Source organism: Pantherophis guttatus, chromosome 1, assembly GCF_059756535.1.
Source record: "Pantherophis guttatus breed Tessera chromosome 1, ASM5975653v1, whole genome shotgun sequence".
NCBI classification, from domain to species: domain Eukaryota; kingdom Metazoa; phylum Chordata; class Lepidosauria; order Squamata; family Colubridae; genus Pantherophis; species Pantherophis guttatus.
In genome coordinates, this window is record NC_142063.1 from 271,040,144 (window position 1) to 271,054,131 (window position 13,988).

Sequence of the window (13,988 nt, forward strand, 5' to 3'; positions counted from 1 at the left end):
CCTCAACAGTTAAGTCTTAGTTATATTGCTCCATCAATCCCACTTGAAGCTTGTTGCTTTCAGGCTTTCCACAAGTACATTTTTATTTTATCTTTCATCATTTTCAGCTGGGCTGGGCTTTGAGTTTTCTGCATTGAGTTGGCAGGTGGCCCCACTGTCATCTCCTCTTCAGTATGTTTCTTAGAGTAGGACTGCAAAAAGTTTTTGTAATCTTCTCATTTATCCACGATCTAATTCAGCTCACATTTATCAGCCCATATTAGGCTGATAGTAAAACCAGCAGCCAGTGGTTTGAATCCATTTCACTCCTTTTCCTTTCTAAGTATCTCTTTTTCAGAGTCCTCTCTGATGCTGTTTAAAATTCCAGCTGGGATGCTAGTGTGGCATTTGATACTAGCCCATATGCAACCTGCTCTAAGTTTTCTATTCTCAATTTTTTAATCAATAAAATGAGTGCAAACTGTTCATTTGGGTGCCCTTTGACATGTTGGGTGTAATTCAGAAAAATCAATAAAGAGATTAAATAAATATAGGTAATCCTTGTTTAATTACTGCCCCTTTTAGTGACTATTGGAAGTTATGATGGCATGGAAAAAGTAGCAATAACATCTAGACTTATATGCTGCCCCATTATGCTTTACAGCACTCTCTGAGCAGTTTAAAATGTCAATATATTGCCCCTAACAATCTGGGTCCTCATTTTATTAACCTGGAAAGGATGGAAGGTTGAGTCAACCTGAGTTAGGATCGAACTCCAGGCTATGGGCAGAGTTAGCCTTCAAAACTGCGCCACCAGGGCTCTTTAGTAACTTTATTATTGATCTTTGCACTTACGACTGTTGCAGCATCCCTGAGGGCATGTGAGGAGATTTTGGCACTTTGCAACCTGTGGGTGTTTATGATTGTTACTGTGTCTACAAAAACATGATCACTATTTGCATGCTTCATGGTCAGCTTTCAATATACCTATCAATGGAGAAGAAAGCAGTAAACTCACAAGACACCATCCTACAATGTCTCGCTTAACAACCATGAGGGATTTGTTCAACTGCATCACTTATTGACAGAGTTGCTAGTTCCAATTGTGGTTCTTAAATGAGGACTATCTGATCTTGTTGTCTGTTCTATAAGTTAGTTCCATTGGATGAAATCAATTTCCAATTATAAATTCATGTAATAAAGAACCTTATCTTACCCAACAAATAAAAAAATAATTAACTAGGTGCCTTGCAATGAGATGGACAGCAAACAAATTTAATAAATATATTGTATCAATAAAGGAGAATGTTTGTAGCTCAAGGTTGAAATGAGGGGTCCTTGGTGCTCTCTGAACTTGGCTGTTTTCTTGTAGATGTTTCATTGCCCAAACTAGGTAACACGATCAGTGCTAATAAAGAGTGAGGTTTGTTCTCAGTTTATAGTCTAGTGGCTTGCCCTGTCAGTGTTGGTGGTCTTAGAGGTTGTTTGGTTGAGCTGTTTACTGTTGACTTTTTTCCTCTTCGGTAATTTGGCTGTTTTTAGTGAGGTCAGTGAAAATTTTATTGATTCGGTTGTCTAATTTTTATATTCTGTTAGTGTTTACTGGGATGTAAGTTTCTTTATCTTCTAGTATTTCTTTTGTTTTTTAGACATAAATAATATCCATAGATATTATTTATGAGATTTTAGAGACAATCAACAAGCCAAAAAGGGAACAAAAAATCCTAAACACCTCTCCCCCAGCAATCAGCACCCAGATGAGCATAGATTAGCTTCAAGAATAACATCAGACCAACAATCAAGTAAACAATACCCAAATCAAGAAACAAGCCAACAGTAAACAGCCCAATCAAGTAACCTTTAAGACCACCCCCACCAACACTGACAGGCAAGCCACTAGAATATAAACAGAGAGCAAATCCCACTCCTTACTAGCACTGATGATGTTCCCTAGTTTGGGTAATGAAATGTCTGCAACAACCAAGCTCAGAGATCACCAAGAATCCCCTCAATTAATTATATGTTAGTAATATACCTGACTTTCAATATCAACCAAAAAAATAATAAGTTTTGTAAAACAATTCACCCACTCTCAGCCCAACTCATCTCCCAGAGTTGTTGTTGTTGTGGGGAAAATAAGAGGAAGGTGGGTTGGATATGTTCACTGCCCGGAATTAATCATAAAAATAATACAGTTAATACATAACTGTATGTATTAAACTGTAATAATTTGTACAGATACAAATTAATGAAATGAATAAATTTTTGCCTTCTCACTGTATTTTAATATATACTTAGGCCCTGAAATCCAGCCTTCTAAAATTGTTTGCTCAAATAGGGTCAGCCAGAATTGAGCATTGATGCTGTGCGTCTTGCTGATATTCACAGTTTTCATAAACTGCCAATCTGTGGTAGGTGAGAAAACAGTGCAGAACAGAAGGATTTCTTAAATATGCAGCAATATTGTTTGTTTGATTTGGAAGCTTCTGAAAAGCTTGAGTGTAGATCAAGCAAGATTTTCTACTTTTTAAAATAGCAATCTACTTCAGTTAGAGTTAACTATTTCAGTGTAAAAGGGGAAAGGGTATATAATACTGCTCCTTTAATCCTTTTATTTGTGATATTACATGTAGTTCTTGAGTTATGGTCATTTGTTTAATGACTAAACAAATTAAAGCTATGAAGGTGCTGAAAACAAAATGACTTGCAGCATCCTGGAGTCATGTGATTGTCATTTGCAACCTTCTGACAATGACGGGAATCCAAATTTGCTTAATGACTGCAGCAAGAAAACTCATAAACTTGCGCGCAACTAACTTAATGACCCAATTATTTATAAACTGAAGTTGATTGCCAGTTGTGGGAATTAAGTTGTGGATTACTTATATACCTCATTAATACCACACCAAATATCCGATTATAGAAAGGGATTATATATTTTAAATGCAGTTTGCTTTGAGATACATACTATAAGGTGAATTTAGGGGGCTAATGATCTGTCACTATAATGAGTAAGAGAACTGTGAACGAAGAGGGGTACCTTTGCTACTTTGTAGAGCAGGGATGTATAAACTTTTAGCATAATATTAATGTCTAACTGAATCTAAGGAATTGAATCCCCCCTCCACACACACACCATTGTAGCTAGTGCTGTTGGAGTATTGCAAAATGCCATTAATTTGGATAAGCAGCTGTATTATTTTCTTACAAAAACATGGTATAACCCAATTAATGAATTTAGTTTTAACAGTACCTAGCCATCAATTATTTAATAATAACCATTAACATTTTTAAAAATCTAGAAACTTTGCATCACATATCATGCACATTATATGTAGCAAGTCCCCAGATTAAGAATGCCATAGTTTAAGGACAACTCAGATCCAAATGAATGGGACATTGGTCTTATCTGATACGCCCATTTTCAGGAGATGCTGAGAGACTCCAGGCATCGGATGGGATGACTCTTATCTCATAGCTCTTTAGACTGAGTTCAAACGAAGACATGCCTTCTGCTGATGTTCCCCAGTTTTGACGATGTTACAGTGATGTTTCAGGATGTAGTACCTGCAACGACACCCCAAGGATACCCCGGACCAGACTTTCCTTAGGGTGAGGCTGAAGGCTCTCGGCATCTCCTGAAAATGGGCGTATCAGGTAGGACCAATGCCCTTTTCCAGGAAGGTGCCTTGAGACTCCAGGCATGGGACATACCAAAGCTGGCTGTCCTCACGGGAGGGACCTGTCTGGTCCTGCTCACCGGCCATTCCCAGTACTCGCTGAAGGACCCTCCTGCCAAAGGTGGCCAAGGCAAAAGAGTCCAGCCGGTAGTGCTGGATGAAAAGCAATGGTGAAGACCAGGACCCCACATGACAAATTTCCTCCACCGAAGCCTGTGTTGCCCAGATTGCCATAGTAGCAGCACTCCTGGTAGAACATGCTGTGAGCGCCCTCAGTCTCACCAGGGCCTGCAAGTCATATGCCTTAGCAATGGTTGCATAAAGCCACCGGCCTACTGTTGATGCTATAACCTTCTGCCCCATCGTAGCTGGTTGAAACGATATAAAAAGTGCCTCAGTCTTCCTGAATGCCTTTGTCCGTTTTATATATATATGCATAAGGCCCTCCTCACATCTAGAGTGTGCCATTCCCTTTCTCTGGAGTGAGAGGGATTGGAACAAAAATCCGGTAAAATCAACTCCTGCCAAGAATTGACTTTGGACATGAAAGCTGGGTCTAGTCTCAATACCATCCTATCCGTGTGGAAGATGCATAAATCTTCCCTTACAGAGAGTGAGGCCAACTCCAATATCCTTCTGGCTGATGTTATGGCCACTAAAAAGACCACCTTGTAGGTTAGAAAACTGAGGTGAGTAGTTCTCGGGTTCGAAGGGAGCCTGATGAGAGCCTGCAGCACCTTGCAGAGATCCCAGGTGGGGTATCTGTGAACCACCAGCGGTCTTAAATTGGTAGCTCCCCTAAGGAATCTCTGCACCTCTGAGTGGTGCGCTATGGACTGTAGGGCCCCACAAGACAAAATTGATGCCATGGCCGCTACCTGCCTCCGAAGAGTAGTCAGAGCTTAACCCCTTATCCAGGCCTTCTCAGAGGAAGTCTAGCAATTGAGCTACTGATACTGTGGTGGGATCCAAGTTACATCTGGTACACCACCTACAAAAAATCCCCCATGTAGCATTGTAAATCCGATTGGTGGATGATCACCTGGCAGCCTGGATGGTATGTATAACGCCAGAGGAAAAATTTTACTCCATCAGAAGTCTCAGCTCAAGCGCCATGCAGTCAAGTGAAGCCACTGTGGGTAGCATATGGGACTCTGGCTGAGGAAGACTCTGTCCGGAGGAATCCTCCATGGTCTGGCAATCAACAGGCTGATCAGATCCGCGAACCACAGATGTCTGGGCCACTGTGGCGCTATTAGTATCACCTCTGCCCTCTCGGCTAACATCCTCCTGGGCACCTGCGGGATCAAGGCCAGGGGTGGAATGCATAAAGAAGACCCTGAGGCCATGGGCAACGAAGGGCATTGATTCCCTCTGCCCCAGAGCTGTAAACCTCGAGAAGAAGCGGGGCAGCTAACTGTTGAAGCAAAAAGTGAAAGCAAAAAGATCCACTTTTGGAGAGCCAAACCGATATCTCCTGGAAAAAGTCCGGGTGCAGGCGCCACTCCGCATGGTCGATGTGGCCCTGCTCAGCCAGTATGCCCGTACATTTCTCGACCCCGAAATGTGCTCGGCCTTTATGGAAAGCACATTCTTCTCCACCCAACGACATAGCCGCTCTGCCTCCTCCATGAGCGCTTTGGAGTACGTGCCCCCTTGTTTGTTTATGTGTGCCTTGGTGGCCACATTGTCGGTGAGGAGGAGGATATGCTGGCCTGCAATCTGCTCCTTGAATTCCCTCAGGACCAGGTGAGCTGCCTTTAGCTCCAGCCAATTGATATTTTGGGGTAAGTCCCTCTGTGACCACCTCTCTTGGGCAACCAGGTTCTGGAAATGGGCTTCCCAGCCCCCCAGACTGGCATCTGTGGTGATAGTCAGCCACTTCTGGTCTCTGAACACACAACCCCTGTTCATATGGAGGGATTGCAGAACCTTTCTTGGGACCAGAACTCCAACAGGCGAGGTACTCCTGCCCGCCCTCTGGAGCAGAAACCACTGTAGTGGTTTGGCATGGAACCTTGCCCAAGGAACTATTCCTATACAAGATATCATCTTGCCTAGGAGCTTGGATCTGATCTGTCATGTCAATGTCTTGATGCTCTCCAGCCGGTCTGGCAAAAGAAAAACCTATTATTGCCCCTAGATGTAATAGGCAAGAAGCTGATCTGAGGTGGCTCTTCTCCACATTTATAGAGAAGTCGTGTCTCTGCAGAAGCTGAGTTGTGACCCAGAGGTCTTCCTCTGCCTGTCTGTGAGAGACTGATTGTATTAGTACATCATCCAGATAACATTGTATCCAGACTGGTAGTGTCCTGAGAAAAGCCCCTAGCACTGCCAAGAGTTTGGTGAACACTTTAGGTGCTGATGCCAGTCCAAACAGTAGAGCCTTGTACTGCATGTGTCTGCCGTTGTAACAGAATCGCAGGTACTGTCTGTGTAGTGGTTGTTAAGGATATTGTTGTGTTAACAACCAGCAGAGCATAGAGCACATGAAAAAGGTGCTGAAAGCAACAATGAATAAAATACATATAAACTGGTTTATCGAAGTTTTTACTTTGTAGTGAAAAACAATCTCATAGTCTTTAATCAATCTAAGTCTTAGCCAGTCATAATCAGTCCAGAGATACAAGATTCTTCTTACCAGTTTGTAGTAAAAGGATCAAACAGGAACAATATAAATAGTTCTTAAAAACAGAATAAATAAACCATGATCACATTAGACCATGTTAGAGATCAAGTAGAAATTACAAAACAGCAGTAGGTAATAAATAGTAGCAAGTTCACGCTGATAACAGGTTACGATGGTGGCATGACCACAATGACTACATTCAAGCCCTCCTTAAATACAGTTACTACAGAGCTTATCCAATCAGGATACAATGACTCAGCATTACAATGACTCAGCAGTACTTCTTAAAGTCATAAAATACATATTCATCATGTTAGTTTATATATTGCCTGGACAACCTGTTAGGCATGCACCATATCCCCCCCCTCTCTCTCCCTCCCTCCCTCCCTCCCTCCCTCTCTCTCTCTCTCTCTCTCTCTCTCTCTCTCTCTCTCTCTCCCCTCCCCCCCCCAATCCATCCATCCATCCCATGCCTGGAGTCTCGAGGCACCTTTCTGGAAAAAGGCGTTTCCTGGCCAGTCAACACTGATAGTAGACAAGGACCAGAAGATAGCATGGGTGATAGATGCAGCAGTGCCAAATGAAGCAACATCAGGAAGAAGAGGTTTGAGATGCTGGTGAAGTACCACGTCCTGAAGGAGGAACTGGAGAGGATGTGGAAAATACAGTGGTCCCAGTGGTGGTAGAGTACTTTGTCTGTGGGAGAGTGGCTCCAACAGATCCCAGATCCCAGGAACAACATCTACCCAAGAAGAATGCAGTGCTAGGAATAGCTAAGATCCTGCCCAGAACCTTCAATTTCCCAGGCCTCTGGTAGAGGCCCCGAGATTGAGGAAGATACATACCACCCATAGGGATGAGAAGGGATTTATTTATATTTACATATTACTTGGGTCATGAAACTCTATTCCAAATTTCCTATGCTTGGAATAAATGATCAGATAAAACTTATCTATATTTTTTAGTGACACTTCATTAATAGTAGAGTAGAAAACATTTTAGATTTTAAAACCAGATTTTTACTCTTCCCATAACAACAACAGACACTTTGAGAAATGGAGCAAACTCTCTATGTAACTACAATATTTGAGTAAACATTAACTTTTTATATACAGTAGCTTAATACATTTCAAGTTTAAAATAAGATGTGTAGGAAGATGGAGCATGTTGTGTACATCTACTGTTTTTAGAAGAAATCCTTTAAGAAGCTTAGAAATAATAATTTGAAAGGATGTTTTATATTTTGCAATCAAATGTATCTAACTAGTTTTCCTTCTCAAAATCAGGAATGGGGAAACATTTCTGCAAAGGACTTTGTTCCTCGAGAATAATCTCTTGGGGGCCCTGAGATAGGCAACATGAAACAAATGGGGGGGGGGTCAACATTAAAAATAAATGGGAACAGGCACTTTCTCTTTGATCTTTTCCTTTTCCAAATACTTTTTCTTCCCAAAGAGTGGGCTGAAGAAAAGGTAGAGCTAACTTTGTCAGAGATGTACCCTGAACTTTTGATAATTGTTTCAAAACTCAAGGCGGTGGGGTCACACAACACTCCTTCCTCTATTTCCCCCCAGCAACAGTCCTGTGAGGTAGGGATGATGGTGATTGGCCCAAAATCACCTAGCTGGTTTTCATGGCTAAGGTAGGACTTGAACTCACAGTCTCCCACTATCTAGCCTGGTGCCTTAACCACTAGACCAAACTGGCTCTATATACATATGTATGCATTATAGTATCCTTTCATTATGCAATATTTTTAAAAAAGACTAAAAAAAGGAATTGAAGACAGGAGAGGAGATAAGAGAAAAGGAAAGAAACTGACTAAATCCAGTTTATATTAAACCTATTTGCTACAACTTTCTATGCTGTTCTGTCCTTGAAAACCATCCTTGCTTTGATCATGTCCATACACCAATTCATACTTAGTCTTTTGTTCTTTAAACTTCTCAGTTCTCTTTTTGAAGATCACATTAACTCCATTGTGCCACTATAGTTTCAATTTCTTTCCCTTCATCTCGTTTACTCCTTGCTGCTTAAATTTTGCCATTAATGAGAGGCCATTTTAAGATTTCTCTTACATGAGAAGAATTGGTGGGGGCAGGGAGAGATCAAATATCAGTATCAGAAACTATAACAAGGATTAAACGTGCCTAGTAAATATAAGTATCTAAAACCCCACAAAACGCATTTCTAGTAATTACTAATTTTTTTAAAAAACCAAATGATGAATCATTTCAATAATATATTTTTCTGATCATTGTTTCAGATTATGATGTATCTATTTATGATTGATTGTGATTTCAAAGATGAAATGCTTGCATAAGTTGTTTTATTTTAAGCTTAAGAAAAGCATGCATAAGCATTGTTGCTGATTTTATTGAAATCGGCTCCCTCTCAGTTCATATATGCATACAGTATTGTGTTTGTTTTAGAGAATACATCTTTAAAACTGCTACAGTCATTGTACCAGTTTTCTGTAATTGCCAATCTAATAATAGCTGATTCACTAAAACGATGTGCTTCCTTTCTGTTGTATTTTTACAGAATTTGACTTAAGTAGTTTCATCTAGTGTTTAAGGCACCAGGCTAGAAACCAGGAGATCATGAGTTCTAGTCCTGCCTTAGCAATGAAAGCCAACTAGGGGACCTCGGGCAAGTCACTCCAAATCATCTCACAGGGTTGTTGTTGGGAAAATATGAGGAAGGAATATTAGATATGTTCACCGACTTGTGTTTTTTTCATTAAAAAATGATAGGCAAGATATAAATAAAACAAATTTTAAAATTTGGAATTGGTGAAATGCTGCAATTAAGAGTATGTAGTTAAATGTTCTAAGGATAATGTCTACATTTATTGGTGATTGGAAATCCCTTATAGATTTTTGCATAAAAATGAAAAGAAATGAATTTGTGATTTATGGTTTTAATGATTAGACTGGATGGATGATAGAAAGAGGAGGGTCATAATGTAACTTTTGAGTAAAATTAACTTTACTTATAATGGCTGTGAAGAATATAAGAAGCCACATCTTTATATCTTTTTTTACATCTTTTTCCTTTTTTTTAAATGTTCTTTTTTCTTATTGCACTTTTTTGCTTTTTCTTTTCTTTTTGTTTTCCTTCTATTTTAGTTTGTATTATTTCTTATTATTGCTGTTAAAACTTTTCAATAAAATACTTTTTAAAAGAATATATACTTAAATTTTTGTTTATTCGTTATTAGTAACTAATAAATTGTTAGCCATTCATTTGAGAGTTTTCATTTGGGACTTAAGAATCATTACTCTTCCATTTCAAATTGAATGGAAGACAGATTCAGCCCTTTAAGCTACTTCCATAGTATATTTTGTACAACTCTGATTCAATAAAAAGTTTTCTATCCTCTTCCAGGTTTGCTTTACCTTTGAAAGAAAGGATTTAATACATTGTTTTATACATTGGAATTGCTGTCGAGAAGAGAGCAGCCTCTTACTTTTTTTATAGCACTGTCACAGTATAATACAATTACAGTGGCTTTTACCTATTCTTGAAATCTAATAGGTGCATTGGAAGGTGCAGGATTTTGAAATTACAAAAGCATATAAGAAATCATTATGTGACTAGAGCAGCATCAGCATCAATTTCCTTTATGTAAATGTGTTTCTATTTCATATATCACTTAGAACTTGTATCAAGTTCTTTGCAATTGTGCTATGAGATTATAAACTGCTTTGCTAATAATATATTTCATTTGTGCAGGCAGAGGGAGAAGATAGCCTTAAAAAGATGCAGTTAATGGAACTTGCAATTCTGAATGGTACCTACCGAGACGCCAATATCAAATCACGTAAGTCCTATAGTACTATAGAACTTTTCATATGTGTACAAGAATTTTAGTTCTTTATATGGCAAATAGAATCTGACAAAATGTATTCTAGTTCTTTTTGTTACTCACATATTTTATAGCCTTTTCAAATATCCTTGGTGCTCACAGAGTACATTTTGTATTTGCCCCATGTGTATTATCTTGCTTTCCAGAACATGCATATCTCTGTTCATATTTTTGTACTCCTTAATATAGTACACATTGAGCAAAGCTTGCTGTTGAAAGAAAGGTATTGCATATATTTTCTGGCATCTCTTGTTTTTTCTTAATTAAACCTTCACTGTGGTGACTTTTACAAAATAAATTCTCTCCCAAAGGTGCTTTTTTTTTTCAAAAGGCAACTGGACTTTCTGGTTTTTCTTCACCTCTTGAGAACTTAAGAAGCTTCTTGGATGAGAAGCAAAATGTCTTCAAAGAACAATCAGAAAGTCCAGTTGCCTCTTGAAAAAAAGTACCTTTAGGACAACCATGACCTGGATGACTGAGAATCTTCATAGATAAAATAAATTCTGTTTAATTCAGCCACGGGGGCAGAGACTTGGCACCTTCAGGAAAGTAGTTCTCTTATATGTTAGGGTGAGATCAGACCATAGTTCATTCTGTGTAGTATTTTCACTTTCCCCATTTCTTTTGCTGTGAATACTGAGATCAGTCATATGATAGTAATGATGACTTTGTAAACACTCTTAGTTGATTCAGCATGTTTTCACAAATGCATGTATTCAGGGATATTTGAAAACTAAATGCTTTTCACTTACTGATTGGATTATATTTTAGTCATGTTGAAACATTAACAGGCAAATCATTGCATTTTGAGAATAAGAATGGTTTATCTAACCACTAATAGATAATAGGAAATGATACTTCACATCAGTGCTCGTTTATGTTCAACGAATCACAAAACTGATAGAAATACAAAGTTTTCTGGTATATGATGGGCTATGACAACATTTGGTCCAGACTGTTCCTATAATAGATTCATTTTCTAATATACACATGTAAGGAACTTGTAGTAGCAAAATTACAGATCCCTTGTATGGCAGAATAAGGCTGAATTTGATTCAGAACTCTGGCGGTGCTTTGGGAAGTTATTCTCTATTGGATTTCATTCATCCACCAGTTTAGATAAGCCAATATGTTATAAATTTGCAGAAAACCTAACTAAACATTACTCATAGCTTCCCATGCAAATGACAGTGTGGGAAATTCAGCATATATTTTACACTGTTAACAAATATTAAACACTCCTTTTAAAAACTCGAGTCCAGGGATACATGTGTCCAATATCACTATCAATGAATCTAAACAAAGTCAAAATAATTCTTTTTTATTATGCCTTACCACTCCATTTGGACTCATGCAGGGATGAAATCTACTTACCTTCCCAACCAGTTTGGAAGTGCACATGCCGCATCACGTGCGCGCTTGGACCCTCTGCGCATGCGCAAACCTTTCTCTGCATGCGCAGAGGGTAAAAAAAAAGGTTACTTCCTGGTTAAAACCAGGAAGTAATGATGGATGGGTGGGCGGAGCCTCACACCACCATCGCTACCGGTTCTCTGAACCACCGGCTGCCATCACTATCAGTTCAGCCGAACTGGTCTGAACTGGGAGCATTTCACCCTTGGATTTATGGCATTAAAAGAACATATCCAAACATAAATTGAAATAAAATATAAATACACTATAAAAGCAATTCTCATTTGAAATGTTCCTTACTTCATTGAGTAAACTTATATGGACTTTCAGCTGCAGAGCTTTAATATGAATTTATACCTGCAGTGTATAAAGTGATCTTGCATTAGGTCTTGAAATTATTCAGTTTACAATAGTATGCATTTGCGTAAAGTTTGGCTGTGTAATCTGATACCTGTTTCAGCATCTGATTCCAGAGTCTTTTACTTTTTCGTTAAAGAATGATTTACAGCTTTGAAAGATTATTCTTTCTTATAAAATAAAAAAATAATTTGTAGTATAGTATAAGTTTTCTTTTTTAATAAGTTTTGGATAGTATGATTTTTTAGCTGCTTAGGGGACAGCTGAATCACTGTTAATATTTAGTGTTTATCTGAATTTTATTTTTAGTTCTTTTCTCATAGTCTAAGTTGAACTATAATATTAATGGTCTCCAACTTCAGTAATATAGTACATTCAAAGCACATCCCAGTACATTCTTCTCATGCTCCAGATTCCCATTAAGAAAACATTGTATTAGTATTTCTAAAACTTGGATGTACAGATTAGTTTGTATTTGGCCTTAACCACGGACAATCGCTTGTATTTCCTGTTGGGCCCCAGAGCGTTTGCTTTGAAAGTAATTTGTTGACCCACATATGCTGATTTTGACATGTTTTTAGTGGTCACTTTGATAAGTTATGCTCCAGAGCAAATGCTTGATCTCTCATAGGTTCAAGAAGTAATCTTGTCATGCCTTAAAGTATTTTGCTATTAGGTATAGAAATATTTCCTAGATGTATCATAAGGCATCACCATTTTCTAGTATAACAGCCCTAGGATTTAATTTCCATCATCATGCTAGGACAGTGGTTCTCAACCTTCCTAATGCCGCAACCCTTTAATACAGTTCTTCATGTTGTGGTGACCCCCAACCATAAAATTATTCCTAAAGCCATTGAAAATATATGTTTTCCGATGGTCTTAGGCGACCGCTCTGAAAGGGTTGTTCGACCCCCAAAGGGGTCGCGACCCACAGGTTGAGAACCACTGTGCTAGGAGATGCCTGAGTATTTTAAAATATCTACAAATTAATGAGCATATGAGTCTTATAAAAAGAATACTGGCAACTTAGAAACCTTGTTACCAAGTTATGTTGTCCTGAGAAAGAATGATTCTCTGAAGCCTGCCTTTTTGTGATGAATTGGCTACACTTCAGTGTCTCACAACTTCTATTGTTATTTACAGTTCTTTTAAATTGTGTCAGAAAAATATAATCAAAGAGCTTTAAGACAGAGATACATCCCCCTCTTCTATGCACATGCTTCTTGTGAATTACTAGGAATGGTATTTGGAAAAAACAACAACATTACAAGTGGTATTAGTAAAACACACTGGAATAGAAAATTAACAATGGGATCTGTCAGAAGATTTTGTATAGAAAGACAGGAATAAATGATCCATAACATGCCCAGCCTGCTATTTATTTGCTTTTGTTAAATTACAGCTCAGAATTTTGCTTTTCTTTGCCTTCAGAATTGATTCATTATCTATTCACTATTGATCAGTCAATAGTTTTAGTGGTTCAGCTTCATCTTAAATTTCAAAAATTAAATAGTGCTGCCTGAACATACCCCAATTGCTTTTTAAGTTGGTAATTTAAATATATTGTAAAATATATTCTTAGCAATATTTCACTCTGTTTTGATGAACTATTAAAAGTAGGCTTAAACCTAGGAACTCATGGCAATTTAAATATTTTTTAAATAGTGTTATAACATATATTAACATAAATGCTCATCTTTACTTACAGTTTATTATATTTTAGTTTTTTATATTACCAACCTGTCTCTAAAAAGAAAAAAGTTACAGAATTGTTTTCCAATTATATTAGATGGGGAAAACTGTAGCAAACGTTTTCTGTATTCTTGTCACCATTTGTGCTGTGATAAATGTTGATATTGTACTTGCTCACTTAATAGAATGTTTACTGGTTAAGTTGCAATTGAAATATGTTACATTGTATATCTAAGCTTCACTGAACTTCTGTGGATTCTGAAATCTCACTATTTTTAATATTCCATATGCAATTACAACAGTATTTTCTTTGTTTCCTGCATGCCTCTCAGTCTCATGCAGTCTTGAAGGCATAGGTAATGAA

At 38.1% G+C, this 13,988-nt stretch overlaps 1 protein-coding gene across 7 annotated transcripts in view; it reads left to right on the top strand.

The window, feature by feature from the left end:
* QKI (QKI, KH domain containing RNA binding) overlaps positions 1–13,988 on the top strand; it is a 146,974-nt gene that overhangs the window by 122,129 nt on the left and 10,857 nt on the right. For 6 of the 7 annotated variants that reach the window (XM_034428500.3, XM_034428502.3, XM_034428503.3 and 3 more), the window contains exon 5: positions 10,027–10,114. In XM_034428500.3, coding sequence (XP_034284391.1) covers positions 10,027–10,114 — 88 coding nt within the window. Of the gene's footprint in view, positions 1–10,026; positions 10,115–13,956; positions 13,981–13,988 lie in introns of all 7 variants that reach the window. The other variant, XM_034428501.3, reaches the window with a different exon arrangement.